Consider the following 17,303-nt stretch of genomic DNA (forward strand, 5'->3'; position numbering starts at 1 on the left):
TCGGGTCGAGACTCGTGTTATGTTAGAGCTGTTCTGGTTTAATCTGCAAGAATCTCAGCATGCGTCTACTGCCGATGGAATAATCAAAGTCTCGGTTGATGAAATTAAATTCTGATCTTTGACTGCAACCCAGATGCTTTTTGTTGAAATGCATATCCTTTCCAGTCTTACGTTACTGGGGAACAACTTGTCCTTGGTTTCGTGTTATAAAGTGTGTAGAATCATCTGGTCAGACAGCGCCCAAACAGGCCCTTCGGCCCAGCTCCTCCATGGCAATCCAGCTAGCCCCCTTGGCCTGTGTTTATCCCATATTCACCTAAACCTTTCCTGTCCATGTACCTGTCCGAATGTCTTTTAAATATTTTCTAATTTAGTTCAGCTTAGGGATACAGCATGCAGACAGGTCCTTCGGCCCATCGAGTCCACGCCGATCACCTGTACACTAGATCTATCCTGTATGCGAAGGGCAATTTACCGAAGCCAATTAACCTGCAAACATGCACGTCTTTGGAATGTGGGAGGAAACTGACGAACCCGAAGAAAACCCAGGAGGTCCCAGGGAGAAGGTACCAACACCCCATAGATCAGGGTCAAACCCGGGTTCCCTGCGCTGTGAGGCAGCAGCTCTACCGCTGTGCCACCATGCTGCCTAATAGTACGAACTCCGAAGAAGGGTCTCGACCCGAAACATCACCCATTCCTTCTCTCCAGAGATGCTGCCTGTCCCTCTGAGTTACTCCAGCTTTCTGTGCCTTTCTTCGGTTTAAACCAGCATCTGCAGTTCCTTCCTGTACATTTCCCCTCCGTTGTGTCTCTGTTATCACCTGGACAGCCGCCATTGTTACTCACGCTTACTTTTTGGGAAAGGACGTGACTAGCTATTTAGACGCATGGCATGTTTTTATTTTGCTAATAAATTGGATGGTAAACCTGGTGCCCTTGATGAAGTTGAGTTGTTACTAAAAGACTTATTCACAAAATGCTGGAGTAACTCAGCAGGTCAGGCAGCATCTCAGGAGAGAAGGAATGGGTGACGTTTCGGGTCGAGACCCTTCTTCAGACTGATGTCAGGGGGGCGGGACAAAGGAAGGATATAGGTGGAGACAGGAAGATAGAGGGAGATCTGGGAAGGAGGAGGGGAAGAGAGGGACAGAGGAACTATCTAAAGTTGGAGAAATCGATGTTCATACCGCTGGGCTGCAAGCTGCCCAGGCGAAATATGAGGTGCTGTTCCTCCAATTTCCGGTGGGCCTCGCTATGGCACTTGCAAGTCTTGCAAGACTTGCACCTCCAACTTTAGATAGTTCCTCTGTCCCTCTCTTCTCCTCCTCCTCCTCCTTCCCAGATCTCCCTCTATCTTCCTGTCTCCACCTATATCCTTCCTTTGTCCCGCCCCCTTGGCATTAGTCTGAAGAAGGGTCTCGACCCGAAACGTCACCCATTCCTTCTCTCCCGAGATGCTGCCTGACCTGCTGAGTTACTCCAGCATTTTGTGAATAAATACCTTTGATTTGTACCAGCATCTGCAGTTATTTTCTTATGTTACTAAAAGACAGTGTTTGTGCAAAATCAGTCCACACTGATCAAATTATCCTCATGCTTTTCTTTTCCAGTTGTTTATGCTTTTCCTATTGTTTGCAGCATCTGTTGCTCTTAATGCTTGTGTTATAACTAACATTACACCCTAGCAATCAATTTTAACCTGATGCCCTTGAGAATTTCAAAATGGGAATTTAAACAGTGTTGATCCCATCTCCCAAGGAGGTCGTGTGTTAAGTGACCCTCAAATGAGTGTCCTTTCAACTACACACATCATTGATACGAAATGGTATATTCAGAGAAATGCAAAATAAAATGCAAAAGAGGAATTGATAATTATATGCTCGGTTCTAACTTAGACTCTGAGATTCATTAACCTTGCTCTTATTATTCACACAGTTTTTGAACTGTGCCCTTTTTTTCCATTTCAGCGGTCAGATTTCTCTTCTGCAGTCCTGTCGGTAATATAAATCCACTTATCCAGGCAGACAAAGAACTGTTGAATATTTTGGTCAATTGATTAGGGGAGAGTTGGAATATAGACCGTAGGCCGTAGAACAGCAACTCCCCTGACATCAGTCTGAACAAGGGTCTCGACCCGAAACGTCACCCATTCCTTCTCTCCAGAGATGCTGCCTGACCCGCTGAGTTACTCCAGCATCTTGTGTCACCAGCATCTCCTACACAAAGAACATAGAACAATGCGGTACAGGAACAAACCCTTTGGTTCACAATGTCTGTGCCGAACCTGATGCCAAGTTAAATTAATCTCCTCTGTCTGCACATGATCCATACCCCTCCATTCCCTGAATATCCACGTCTACCTGAAAGCCTTTTAACTTGTCCCCTCTCACCTTAAAGCCATGTTCTCCAGTCCCTGACGTTTCCACCCTGCTAAGAAGGTTCTGACTGTCTACCCCTCCCACGTCTCCCAGAACTTTATGTACTTCCGTCAGGTCTCCCCTCAACCTCCGATGTTCCAGACAAAACAATCCTGTCTCTCCAGCCTCTCCTGATAGCGAATGCTCTCTAAACCAGGCAGCTTTCTGGAAAACCTCTTCAGCACCTTCTCCAAAGCCTCCACATCCTTCCTGTAATGGTGGGACCAGAACTGCACACAAGACTCCAAATGCAGCCGAACCCAAGTCCTATAAAGCTGCAACACGATGGTTGAACTGCAGATGCTGGTTTAAACCGAAGATAGATACAAAATGCTGGAGTGGGTCAGGCAGCATCTCTGGAGAGAAGGAATGGGTGACGTTTCAGTTCGAGACCCTTCTTCCTGATGGTTATACTTAATGCCCCGATCAATAAAGGCGAGCAGACCATATCCCATTCTACCTATCCACATGTGTTGCCAGAGACAAGGTTGGCTCAGTATCTGATAATATGTGTGACTCTTGACAGCAAATTAGAGCTTTGCTTTGTCGGCTGCAAAGAAAGAGAGTTTCTGTTTCCCACGATAACATTTATGCTTCAGAGCATTGGTTTAGTTTTTTTACATTTTAGAGATATAGCGCGGAAACAGGCCCTTCGGCCCATTGAGCCCGCGCCGACCAGCGATCCCCGCACATTAACACTATCCTACACTCACTAGGGACAAGTTACAGTTTTTTGCCAACCCAGTTAAACTACAAACCTGTACATCTTTGGAGTGTGGAAAGAAACCGGAGCACTCGGAGAAAACCCACGCGGTCACGGGGAGAACGTACAAACTCCACACAGACAGCACCCATAGTCAGGATTGAACCCGGGGCTCTGCCGCTGTAAGGCAGCGACTCTACCGCTGCGCCACAAAGCTCTTGATAACAAACAATTCCCCACAAGAGCTGTGGAAACAAGCAGGGCAAGAGTTGCAGAGACACTCCTCACAGGGTAGCTGAAAAATGGGTTGACCACAACGTTTCCAACAGCCTTGCTTTAGGCCTTGCTTGCTTTAAGTCTTGCCGAACTGATTTCAATTTAGTTTCGAGATGCAGCATGGAAACGGGCCCGTCAGCCCACCGTGTCCACGTCGACCACTCGTTCACACACTAGTTCTACGTTATCCCACTTTCGCATCCTCTCCCGACACGCTTGAGGCCAACTAACTAATCTTAAGGGGTTGGAGAGACTAGATGCGGGAAGATTGTTCCCGATGTTGGGGAAGTCCAGAACCAGGGGTCACAGCTTAAGGATAAGGGGGAAGTCTTTTAGGACCGAGATGAGAAAACATTTCTTCACACAGAGAGTGGTGAGTCTGTGGAATTCTCTGCCACAGAAGGTAGTTGAGGCCAGTTCATTGGCTATATTTAAGAGGGAGTTAGATGTGGCCCTTGTGGCTAAAGGGATCAGGGGGTATGGAGAGAAGGCAGGTACAGGTTACTGAGCTGGATGATCAGCCATGATCATATTGAATGGCGGTGCAGGCTCGAAGGGCCGAATGGCCTACTCCTGCACCTATTTTCTATGTTTTCTATGTTTCTAACCGACAAACCCGCACGTCCTTGGGATGTGGGAGGAAACCACAGCACCCGGAGGAAACCCAAGCGGTCACGGGGATGACGTGCGAACTCCACACAGACAGCATCTGTGGTCAGGATTGAACCCTGGTCTCTGGCGCTGTGAGGCATCAGCTCTACCAGTTGCACCACTAATTAGAAAAAAAATAATTTAGAAACAAAGAACTGCAGATGTTGGTTAATAAAAAGGATAGAGTGCTGGAGTAACGCAACGGGTCAGGCAACATGGATAGATGGAAACCCTTCTTCAGACCCTTCCCAACGTCACCTATCCACGTTCTCCACAGATGCTGCCTGACCCGCTGAGTAACTCCAGCACTCGATGGCCTTTCATAGACACATTAACGGGCTGTGTATGTGGTACTAGTGGACGCAGTGTGATACCGATGCGTTGTTCTGCTCCTCTCAGCCCAAGACGGAACATCTGGTCATCTTCTGCGAGCTGCTAGGTGTGGACTATGAGCAGATGGCCCACTGGCTGTGCCACCGCAAGATCATCACCGGCTCGGAGACCTACATCAAGCCCATGCCCAAGTTTCAGGCCATCAACGCCCGCGACGCCCTGGCCAAGCACATCTACGCCAGCCTCTTCAACTGGATTGTCCACCACGTCAACAGGGCTCTCCGTGCTTCAGTGAAGCAACACTCGTTCATCGGCGTGCTGGATATATACGGGTGAGTGCCAATCTCCCCCTTTCATTCATGACGATACTTTATTATCACAAGTTATAGCAGTAGAATTGGGCCATTCGGCCCATCGAGTCCACTCCACCATTCAGTCATGGCCTCCTAATCCCATTTTCCTGCCTTCTCCCCACGATATTATCCATATCAATGGATAACCCTTGACATCCGTTCTAATCAAGAATTTGTCTATCTCTGCCTTAAAAATATCCACTGACTTGGCCTCCACAGCCCTCTGTGGCAATGAGTTCCACAGATTAACCACCCTCTGACTAAAGAAGTTCCTCCTCCCCTCCTTTCTAAAAGAGCTCCTTTTATTCTGAGGCTGTGACCTCTGGTCCTGGACTCTCCCAACAGTGGACACATCCTCCCCACATCCACTCTATTTATGCCTTTCAATATTCTGTAAGTTTCAATGAGGTCCCCCCCTCAACCTTCTAAACTCCAGCGAGTAGAGGCCAAGTACCGTCACATGCTCATCTATATACTAATACTCTCGTTTGTTATCTTGTTTGTGACTGAACTTCAGCCAAAACGGTACACGACAGCGCGACAAGTTTAGGCCCACCTTACTCGCCATTGTCACTTTAGTGATAATGCAAGTAGTTTTATTGAAACCGGTGTTATATTTTTAAAGTTATTCACATTTTAAAGTTTTAAAAGGAAGGGAGGGGGAGGGAAGGGGGGAGTGGGGGAGAAGGGAGAGGGGGGGGGGGGTTGAGGAGACAGGGGAGGGGGGGAGGACAGGGTGCTGCACCAATGCAGGAGAGGTTTGGGCCCAACGGGTCCACTTGGTCTCGTCATATGCTAACCCACTCATTGCTGGATGTTCTCACGTGACCTCGGTACAATGAAAGTCTTTGTTTTGCAGACAATCCAGTAAAATCATACTCTGGATAAGCACAAGAAGGTTGAGAGGGGACCTCATTCAAACCTGCCGAATATAGTGAAAGGTCTGGAAAGAGTGAATGTGGAAAGGATGTTTCCACTAGTGGGAGAGTCAAGGCCCGGAAGCCGTAGCCCCAGAATAAAAGGACCTACCTTTAGAAAGGAGATGGGATTTCTTTAATCAGAGGGTGGTGAATCAGTGGAATTCAAACTCCTCGCAGACAGCACCCAAGGTCAGGATCGAACCTGGATCTCTGGCGTTGTGAGTCAGCGCTTCTACCCGCTGTGCCACTGTGCCGGTGTCCCAGTCCCTTCGGACCAGGGCCCTTCTGCTTGGCACCTGCGTGGTCAGTCGGACTCGGACAAATTTGTGAGCAGAGTGGGTGTTGGACTCCTCACTTCCCACTGGCTTCTCACTTCACCGGTCAGAGTTTGTGCTCCCAGTGTTAACCTGTTCAACCTTCCCATTACTCACACTTACAGGTGACAAGTAGATAGTGTTCATCAATTTGAGAAAGCTACGTTGATCTACAGATTCAGTCACCCAGCAAGAGAAGGCTGGATTACTTAGTGTACGTGGGAGATACAGATTGAACACAGGCCCTTTGGCCCACCGAGTTCGCACCGACCAGTGATCCCCGCTCTAGTTCTATCCCACAGTCTAGCAACAATTTACAATTACATAGGCCAATTAACCTACAAACCTGCATGTCTTGGGAATGTGGGAGGAAACCTGGAGAAAACCCACGCAGTTACAGGGAGAATGAGTAAACTCTGTTCTGCAAACACCTGTAGTTAGGATCAAACCCGGGTCTCTGATGCTGAGAGGCAGCAACTCAACCAATGCACAAATTTTCTTGAAACTGGTTTCCCCATTGAATTTTCTTTCAAATAAATGTGTTTTTTTTAAATTGCTCCTTTCCTTTTTTTCTCCAGGTTTGAGACTTTTGAAATAAACAGTTTTGAACAATTCTGCATCAATTATGCGAATGAGAAGTTGCAGCAGCAGTTTAATATGGTGAGTAACTCTTTTGAGTGTTGTCACTGTTGAAATGGGTGCTGACGACCTTAGAAATATGGATCAGCTTTAGATGATTAGCTTCAGAAGCACTTCCCTCTGGAAGGCGACTCCGGACTGTCAAAACAGCCACAGCCAGACATAAAAACAGCTTTGTTTCCCTCGAGTGGTAGTTCTACTCAATAACCAAAGTCTGCAGTCTCTTTTTTGCTCTGGTTTATTTTCACCCACGTGCTTAGACCGTAATGTTGTATCCTTATTGTTTCGATGTGTTTATGCTTTATTCTTAATTGTTAACTGTATGTTTGTGTTGTCATTGTGTTGAGGGCGTGCAGCATAGGTTTACTAGGTTAATTCCCGGAATGGCGGGACTGTCATATGTTGAAAGGCTGGAGCGACTAGGCTTGTATACACTGGAATTTAGAAGGATGAGAGGGGATCTTATCGAAACGTATAAGATTATTAAGGGGTTGGACACGTTAGAGGCAGGAAACATGTTCCCAATGTTGGGGGAGTCCAGAACAAGGGGCCACAGTTTACGAATAAGGGGTAGGCCATTTAGAACTGAGATGAGGAAAAACTTTTTCAGTCAGAGAGTTGTGAATCTGTGGAATTCTCTGCCTCAGAAGGCAGTGGAGGCCAATCCTCTGAATGCATTCAAGAGAGAGCTAGATAGAGCTCTTAAGGATAGCGGAGTCAGGGGGTATGGGGAGAAGGCAGGAACGGGGTACTGATTGAGAATGATCAGCCATGATCACATTGAATGGCGGTGCTGGCTCGAAGGGCCGAATGGCCTCCTCCTGCACCTATTGTCTATTGTCATTTGTGAGCGGAGCATCAAGGCACATTCCTTGTATATGCACATACTTGGCCAATAAACTTATTCTTATTAAACGTATTCTTATGATTGCTAATGTCATAGAGTGGTACAGCACAGAAGCAGACCCTTCAGCCCAACTCATCCATGCTGACCAAAGGGTTGCCAACTGTCCCGTATTAACCGGGACATCCCGTACTTTGGGCTAAATTAGTTTGTCCCCTACGGGACCGCCCTTGTCCCGTATTAGTAGGGTCTCCAACTTCCTCTCTCCCAAATACGGGACAAAGGGTGTCGTCACCGCCCTGCGCTCCACGTGACCTCACCCAGCCAGCGGCCACGTGCTCTTGCTCCACCCAATGGAAGTTGGCAACCCTAGCTGACCAAGATGCCCCATCAAAGCTAGTCCCATTTGCCTGCACTTGGCCCATCTTCCTCTAAACCTTTCCTTACCATATAACCTGTCCAGGTGGTTTTTTAACTGTTGTCATTGTACCTGCATCAACTAATTTTTAGTTCAGTTATTAGTTTTGTTATTCATGCCAAACCTGAAACTGGTACAAATGTAAGACAGAACTCTGAAGCAAGGAAGGATTTGAGCCAAGAGTCTAAAATTCTTGGGTTTGACCAGATTAGATGTGGCGTCGATATTTTTCTTGGGCTCGAATCAGGGGTCAGTGTCTCACAGTAAGTTCAAGTCACACATTCAAGGACGGAAGATGGAAGACGTTTCTCCTCACTGAGGGTGGTGAATCCTTGGAGTTCTTCACTCGAGACGTCAGTGAAGACTTGAGTGCGGAGAGTATTAAAGACGGAGACATGAAAGGTTTTGGATATTGGGCAGGGTAAGCCTGCAAAGATCAGCCCCATCTTGTTAAATGGAGGACTAGGTGCCAGTGGTTGAATGGAGAAACAAGGAACCGCAGATGCAGTGAAGAAAGCGAATGGTATGTTGGCATTCATAGCGAGGGGATTTGAGTATAGGAGCAGGGAGGTTCTGCTGCAGTTGTACATGGCATTGGTGAGACCACACCTGGAGTATTGCGCACAGTTTTGGTCTCCTAATCTGAGGAAAGACATTCTTGCCATAGAGGGAGTACAGAGAAGGTTCACCAGATTGATTCCTGGGTTGGCAGGACTTTAATATGAAGAAAGACTGGATAGACTCGGCTTGTACTCGCTGGAATTTAGAAGATTGAGGGGGGATCTTATAGAAACTTACAAAATTCTTAAGGGGTTGGACAGGCTAGATACAGAAAGATTGTTCCCGATGTTGGGGAAGTCCAGAACAAGGGGTCACAGTTTAAGGATAAGGGGGAAGTCTTTTAGGGCCGAGATGAGAACGTTTTTTTTCACACAGAGAGTGGTGAGTCTGTGGAATTCTCTGCCACAGAAGGTAGTTGAGGCCAGTTCATTGGCTATATTTAAGAGGGAGTTAGATGTGGCCCTTGTGGCTAAAGGGATCAGGGGGTATGGAGAGAAGGCAGGTACGGGATACTGAGTTGGATGATCAGCCATGATCATATTGAATGGCGGTGCAGGCTCGAGGGGCCGAATGGCCTACTCCTGCACCTATTTTCTATGTTTCTATGATGCGAGTTTACAATAAGAAGACACTAAGTGCTGGAGTAACTCTGTGGGGTCAGTTTGCTGCCTGAGCTGCTGAGTTACTCCAGCACTTTGTGTGGGGGTTTTTTGCCAGTGGCCAATCCTTGCTCCGACTTATGTTCTGACGTTCAAGTTAAGAGGAAACAAAGTCATGGTTGAGGAGTTCAATGGCTGAAGTACTGAGACCGGGTTGGAAGAAAATGAAGGTGAACGTCATATGAAGTCATATTGACCTTTGGCTGCCTATGTTAGTGCAGGAGAATGTCACTTAATGCACATTGAATTGTAAATTGATGCAAGAGACATTACCAAATTCCAGCATGATATCCAGATGTGCACAACAAAGCAGATGCTAACATGAAATATGTGTCAGTGTGGAGTTTGCACGTTCTCTCTGTGGCCGCGTGGGTTTCCACCTGGTGCTCCGGTTTCCTCCCACATCCCAAAGACGTGCGGGTTTGTAGGTTAATTGTCCCGAGTATGAAGGGAATAGACGAGAAAGTGGGGTATCGCAGAACTAGCGTGAACGGGAGATCGACGGGCGGCCGTGGACTCGATGGGCCGAAGGGCCTGTTTCCAAGCCGTTTCTCTAAATTAAGCTAAACTGATTTCTCGTGGTCTGGAATAAGGTGAGAGGGGAAAGATTTAATAGGAAGCTGAGGGGTGATTGTTTGTTCCACACAGAGGGTGGTGGGTACAAGGAACGAGCTGCCAGAGGGAGTAGTTGAGGCAGGTACTATAACGACATTTAAAAGATAGAACTAGTGTGAACGGGTGATCAATGGTCAACATGGACACGGTGGGCCGAAGGTCCTGTTTCCATGCTGTATCTCTGTCAAAGTACTGCTGTCACTTGACGCAATGATATTTTGCTGGGACTGGAAGGAGATAGGTTCTCCAACGTATTATCAAAAGGAGTAAGAAATAATTTGGTGTCCGGGAAGGTGCAAAATTAGATGTCTAGGACTCTCCCTCTGAAGAAGGGTCTTGATTGGAAACGTCACCCGTCTCTTCTCCAGAGATGCTGCCTGTCCACGCTGAGTTACTCCAATATTTTGTGTCTATCTTCAAAAAAAAAATGTAGAGATGGATATGATACAGGAGTCCTAAGTGATAGCCACTTCATGGTGGACGAGCAGAGTTATGCAATGCTGACAATTCGATTGAATTTTAAAAGCTACGTTGAATAAGTGATAGGAAACTGTTGGAGTCTTGTGCTAATTAGTGGTAGAATGATCCTCCGGGGCAAAGCTTCTGAGGCAACAGGCTTGCCAACCAGTGTATTTTACCATGGCAACCTACTCATGAGGACTCTTAGCATGTTCAGCACAGTGGAACATCACTCTTTCTCCACCATTTTCCCTTCCTTCCATCATGTAAACAAGAGGTTAATTTCCTTTGCCTCGAGAACGCAGTCAGCAGAATGTCGAACCTGACTTAATTTATGGAAAATGTTGTTTCTTCCCAGCACGTGTTCAAGCTGGAGCAGGAGGAATACATGAAGGAACAGATTCCATGGACGCTGATAGATTTCTATGACAATCAGCCTTGCATTAACCTAATTGAAGCTAAACTTGGCATTCTGGATTTATTAGATGAAGAGTGTAAGGTAATGACAACTATAACATGTCTGAAGATCGAGTTCATGTTCCTATTTTGCTTGCACGGTCCATCAGCTCGGGTACTGTCCGATTCACCTCCATCCCATCATGGATAATGGACTTGGTCTCTGCAACTGGTGCATTGCATAATTTCCAGGAGCAGAATTGGGTCATTAGGCCCATCTAGTCTACTCCACCTGAGTTACAATGCCGAAAACTATATTCTGCAGATACTCTGTATCTTCCCCTTTTGCTCCACCTACTGTACTTGAGGTTGACTTAATTGTATTTATGTATGGTATCTGAACTGATTGCATCGCATGCAAAACAAAGCTGTTCACTGTACCTCGTGACAATAATAAACCTAAACGTAAAGGATTTGAGTTCACTATATCTCAGGCAGCAGAAGTCTGACCATGCCCTGGGGTTTTGGCAGGTTGTCAGGAGCTATCAGGAGTCTTCTAGCTTATACGTGGGGGCAGCGATATGTCTGATGTTGTGAGGATGGTGGTCAAGTGGTGAGAGTCATTACGCACAAAAACAGGCCCTTCAGTCCAACTCTTCCATGCTGACCAAGATGCATCATCTAATCTAGTTGCATTTGGGCCATATCCCTCTAAATCTTTCCTATCCATGTACTTGCCCAAACAACATTTAAATATTGGTATTACAATTGCCTCAAGGGCTTCCCATGGCACCTCATTCCAGAAACCCACCACCCTCTGTGTGAAAAAGTTACCCCTCAAAAGTTAAATGATTCTTATTGGATCGTTCCCCACTTACCTTAAACCTAGACTCTCTAGTTTTTGATTTCCCTACCCTGGGAAAGAGACTCTAATGCTCGTAGATGGTATTCACCCCATCTAATGTCCTTATGATTTTATACACCTCGACAAGATCAGCCCTCAGCCTCCTGGGCTCCATGGAATAATGTTTAAGTCAGCCAGAGGAAGTCAGGAACTCGAATTAAATCCAGTAACTGGGGAACTGACTCCAGGAAAGTAACCAGGAAGGGTGTTGGACCATTAAATCAAAACAAAACAAAAATGTTTGACTCGTGTTTCTGGGGGCGCCCCAAGTCTAGCAGTCAGTAGTTGAGGACAGCGAAGTCAATATCAAGAACGAAGAAAGAATCGAGAGCGTTTAAATGTCGTATGTGCCAACAACGGAACAATTAAATTCTTACTTGCTGCACCTTCAAAGACCTGTAAACACAATCCACATAGAAAATATATAATGAAAAATCAATAGATTAATAATGACAATCCTAACGTCAAAAAATACCAAAGTCCTCTGTGCAACCAAAGACAGGCCATAGTTCAGAGTTGGGGTGGGTTGTGCAGTGCTCAAGCGCCTGATAGTGGCTGGGACGGTTTTCAGACTCGTGTCCCTTCCTATAGATGGGAGCAAATATAAAATTACTCTTGTGCCTAGGGTTGCCAACTGTCCCGTATTAGCCGGGACATCCCGTATTTTGGGCTAAATTGGTTTGTCCCGTACGGGACTGCCCTTGTCCCGTATTAGGCCCGGGGGGTGCTGTAGGTCTGCACACTGTAGGCCCGGACAGTGTAGGCCTGGAGGCCCGGGCGCCGCCTATCGGAGGCTGCGTAGCGACCCACCTCCCGGCCTGGGCGGCCGCCATTGGTGCAAACGGGAGCAAGTGGCCGCTGACTGGGTGAGGTCACGTGGGGCGCGGGGCGGTGACGTCACCTTTTGTCCCTATATTTCGGAGTGTGGAAGTTGGCAACCCTACTTGTGCCCCAACTGGATCTTTTAAATCTAATTTTGCAGAAAAAGTGCAATTTGATTCTTATTTGTGACTTGAGTGTGTACGTTTATTTGTCATTCTTTTACGTTCAGATGCCCAAGGGGTCTGATGACACCTGGGCTCAGAAGCTGTACAACACTCACCTGAACAAGTGTGAGCTGTTCCACAAGCCCCGCATGTCCAACCGGGCCTTCATCATCCAGCACTTTGCTGACCAGGTAACTAACCACCTCCAAAACAACGGGCCTGGTGAACGGATGTGAGCAATTGGACCCCCCGCCCATTTGGGAGGTGGCTCTGGGACACATGGAAGCCCGTGTATGAGGAATGTACATGCAACATAGAGTCACACTGTCTCACAGCTTGGAAACAGGCCCTTCGGCCCAACTTGCCCATACTGGGCAATATGTCCCATCTATACTCGAGGGTTTAGAGGGATATTGACCAAATGGAGGCAAATGGACGAGTGGGGTTGCAGGGCCTGTTTCCCATGCTGTATGGCTCTGCGCTTGGCCCGTAACCCTCTAAACCTGTCCTATCCATGTACCTGTCTGAATGTTTCCTAAGCGTTGCGATTGTACCTGCCCCAACTACTTCCATACACCCACCACCCTTTGTGTGAAAAAGTAACCCCTCAGGTTCCTATTCAAACTTCCCCTCCCCTCACATTAAACCTAATTCCTCTGGTTCTTGATTCCCCAACTCTGGCCAAGAGACTCTGTGCGTTTACCCGATCTATTCATCTCATGATTTTGTGCATGGAACAATATAGCACAGGATGGGGTCCTCTGGCCCACAGTGGTCTGTGCTGAACATGACGCCAAAGTAAATTAATCTCTTCTGCCTGCATGTGACCCATATCCCTCCAATCCCTGCTTATCCATCTGCCTATCTAAAAGGTTTTTAAATGCCACTGGTTCTTGATTCCCCAACTCTGGCCAAGAGACTCTGTGCGTTTACCCAATCTATTCATCTCATGATTTTGTGCATGGAACAATATAGCATCTGCTAAATCGAACTCTCTCTTGAAAACAACCAGTGAATTGGCCTCCGCTGCCTTCAGTGGCAGAGAATTCCAAAGATTTACAACTCTCTGGGTGAAAAAAATGTTCCTCATCTTAGTCCTAAATGGCTTACCCCTTCTTCTTAAACTGCGGCCCCTGGTTCTGGACTCGCTCAACATGGGGAACATTTTCCCCGTGTTCTTGTCTGCACTCTTTCCAGTTCTTGTCTCTGCGGTTGAACATTCTTGACTCTTGACGTTCTGTCCTGAGTTGAGTTTGTCTGGGAGGCTCCTCTGGATCGCTCACTGCAGCAGCGCCCCTAGTGGTCCTCCTGACCAGTTCACTCTTCAACATTGGTCCTTAACAGGTGGAGTACCAGTGTGAGGGCTTTTTGGAAAAGAACAAGGACACTGTGTACGAGGAACAGATCACGGTGCTGAAGGCCAGTAAGGTTAGTGTGGCTAGTGTTATGTTCCAGCCCTCGTCCGTCTGAAGCCCGAGGTCTGGGTTCAACCTTATGTGCCATTAAGAAAGCTGGCATATTGTGTGTTATGTATCTCAGCATCTCCTGCCATTAAACCGCATCATGTCAGTCCTTTCCTGAGTATTTAATGTTGAGTGCAACTTGTCCCCGGGTTACAAATGCCTGATTTATGGACGTTTCAGTTAAAGTTAACCTGTTTAGCGCCACCCCCGAGTCTACTCCGATCATGGCCAATAGCGGGGAAAAAACTTGGCAATGAACAGTGTAAGAAGGAACTGCAGATGCTGGTTTAAACTGAAGATAGACACAAAAAGCTGGAGTAACTCAGCATCTCTGGAGAGAGGGAATGGGTGACGTTTCAGGTCGAGACCCTTCTTCAGAAAAACCAAGAATGGAGGTCAGAAGAAGGGTCTCGACCCGAAACGTCACCCATTCCTTCTCTCCAGAGATGCTGCCTGCCCCGCTGAGTTACTCCAGCTTTTTGTGTCTATCTTTGGCAGTGAACAGGTTAAGTTAAATTAATAAAGTATCAACCAAAAACAATCCCTGCGTACAGTCGAGCTCCCATTAGAATATTAAATTAAATGTCCGACGTGTACAAATATTTGTTTATATGAACTGCGGAACCAGTGTAGGATGGAACTAGATGCTGGTTTACACCGAAGATAGACACAAAATGGACGACTTTCCACTCTCTCTCCACTTTTAGTAAATGTTTTCTCCGAACAGTTTTGTGTGGTTTTGCTGCCATTCATTCAATTGCTGTAGAAATATGGTCATTATACCAACTGATTTTTTAAAAACTTTCGGGCAAAGTCAGCTTATGGGTGTCTGTAAAAATGAAACCAATTTGTAACCCATTGGAATCAGTATCTAGGGTTATGAGGTTGTCTTATTTCAGCCAGGACAAAGATCACAGGGAAAAGTGGGTGATAGTTGTCTTTTTTGCCTGTTAAAAAATCGTTCTGATTATTTTTTCTCCTTCTGTTTGATGCACACGGATGTTCACTCTACAGAAGGTAAAGCCTTTCATATTCCCTGTACAATATTCCCAGATCCAGCAGCAATGACGCTCTGCTATCTCCACTGTGCAAAGGAGGGTTTCCACTCCACTATCGATGGAAAGGCTGATTAGTCTATCCCTGATCATGTTTCTCATGTTCTTGTAAACACAACAATTAGTTTCGTTTTAGTTTAGTTTAGAGATACAGTGTGGAAACAGGCCCTTCTTCCACGAGTCCACGCCGACTAGGGGTGCCAACTATCTCACTCCCAAATAAGGCACAAGGTGACGTCTCTGCCCTGTGCCCCACGTGACCTCACCCAGCCAGCGGCCACGTGCTCCCACTCCACCAATGGCGGCCGCCCGGGCCAGAAGGCGGTTTGCTACGCAACCTCCGTTAGGTGGCGCCCGGGCCTCTGGACCTACACTGTCTGGACCTACACTGTCTGGACCTACGCTGTCTGGGCCTACGCTTTCCGGGCCTACGCTGTCCGGGCCTACGCTGTCCGGGCCTACGCTGTCCGGGCCTACTCTGTCCGGGCCTACTCTGTCCGGGCCTACGGTGTCCGGGCCTACGCTGTCGGGCCTACTCTGTCCGGGCCTACGGTGTCCGGGCCTACGCTGTCGGGCCTACTCTGTCCGGGCCTACTCTGTCCGGGCCTACTCTGTCCGGGCCTACGGTGTCCGGGCCTACGCTGTCTGGACCTAGGCTGTCCGGGCCTAGGCTGTCCGGGCCTAGGCTGTCCGGGCCTAGGCTGTCCGGGCCAACGCTGTCCAGGCCTAGGCTGTCCGGGCCAACGCTGTCCGGGCCTATGTCCGGGTCTACAGCGCTCCCTTGGCCTAAGACGGTACAAGGGCGGTCCCATACAGGACAAACCAATTTAGCCCAATATATGGGATGTCCCGGCGAATACGGGACAGTTGGCAACCCTAACTCCGACCAATGATCCCTGCACACAAACACTATTCTGCACACACAAGGGATAGTTTATAATTTTACCAAGCATGGAGAAAGTGGGCCGAAGGGCCTGTTTCCAGACTACTCTCTTTGCCACGGACTTCGGGTGATTGAGGAGTCAGAGGCATTTGCAAATATCCAAGTGGATTTCATGTAGGGGTTGCCCGGGAACGGATGGTGATCTGAAACCTTGCCTGTCCTTCACCTTGTTGTTGTTGTTGTTTTTGTTTTTTTCCAATCGAAACCAGCTGTCGCTGCTGGCTGAGCTGTTCCAGGAGGGGAAGCAGGTCAGCAGCCCCACCGAGGGCCGCCCCCCCTTTGCCAGGGCGACAGTGAAGTCCGCCAAGCCCAGGGCCCTGCAGCCGAGCAAGGAGCACAAGAAATCAGTGGGGCATCAGGTGAGTGCAGAGGGAGTGGGGCCCGAGCCCGACCGTTCACTGTGTGTCGCTCCCCGCCCTGCTTCAGCAACAACAAAGCAAGCTCCCCTCTGAAAACGTGACCCTACATTTGCAGGTTTGTTGAAGAAACGCAAAACACACTTGGTGCAGGAAAAAGAACTGCAGATGCTGGTTTAAATCGAAGGTGGGCACAAAATGCTGGAGTAACTCAGCGGGTCAGGCAGCATCTCGGGAGAGAAGGAATGGGTGACGTTTCGGGTCGAGACCCTTCTTCAGACGTCACCCATCCCTTCTCTCCCGAGATGCTGCCTGACCCGCTGAGTTACTCCAGCATTTTGTGTCTACCCACAAAACACAGGTCCTTTCGGGACCTGCGATCCTTTAATTCTTGGGCCAGTTTACCTGACAGGAGTGGAGTCACACAGCTTGGAAACGGGCCCTTCAGCCCAACTTGCCCACATGCCCCATCTACTCCAGTCCCACCTGCCTGCGTTTCCCCACATCCCTCTAAACCTACTCTATCCATATGTTTTTTCCAACGTTGTGATGGTACCTGCTTCAACTACCTCCTCCGGCAGCCCGTTCCATATTGTGGGAATGGGGAAGGAAATTAATTGATCCACTTCCTGAATGTATTAGGAGCTTGGAAGTTTGAAAGAATGGTAAGGTCCTGGGGTAGCTCATTCCATGTACCCACCACCATTTGTGTGTAAAAAAAAAGCTGCCCCTCAGGTTCCTGTTAAATCTTTCCCTCCTCTTGATTCCCCTACCCTGGGCAAGAGACTCAGTGCGTTTACCCTATCTAAATCCACACATGATCTTCTACACCTCGACAAGATCAACCCTCATCATCCTGAACTCCAAGCAATAAAGTCTTAGCCTGCTCAACCTCTGCCAACCGCTCAGACCCTTGAATCCTGGCAACATCCTCATAAATCTTCTTTGCAACCTTTCCAGCTTAGGAACATCTTCCCCGTAACAGGGTGACCAAAACTGAACACGCTACTCTAAATGTGGCCTCACCAATGTGTT

The 17,303-nt window shown here is 47.8% G+C and overlaps 1 protein-coding gene across 1 annotated transcript in view; it reads left to right on the plus strand.

Moving 5' to 3' along the window:
- myo5aa (myosin VAa) overlaps window positions 1-17,303 on the plus strand; it is a 169,314-nt gene that overhangs the window by 79,421 nt on the left and 72,590 nt on the right. The window contains exons 10-15 of the mRNA XM_078427407.1: window positions 4,450-4,715; window positions 6,549-6,630; window positions 10,524-10,664; window positions 12,517-12,642; window positions 13,796-13,879; window positions 16,122-16,271. Of these exons, the coding sequence (XP_078283533.1) occupies window positions 4,450-4,715; window positions 6,549-6,630; window positions 10,524-10,664; window positions 12,517-12,642; window positions 13,796-13,879; window positions 16,122-16,271 (849 nt within the window). The remainder of the gene's footprint in view (window positions 1-4,449; window positions 4,716-6,548; window positions 6,631-10,523; window positions 10,665-12,516; window positions 12,643-13,795; window positions 13,880-16,121; window positions 16,272-17,303) is intronic.

The sequence above is a fragment of the Rhinoraja longicauda genome, chromosome 33 (assembly GCF_053455715.1).
Source record: "Rhinoraja longicauda isolate Sanriku21f chromosome 33, sRhiLon1.1, whole genome shotgun sequence".
In the NCBI taxonomy this organism is placed as follows: Eukaryota; Metazoa; Chordata; class Chondrichthyes; order Rajiformes; family Arhynchobatidae; genus Rhinoraja; species Rhinoraja longicauda.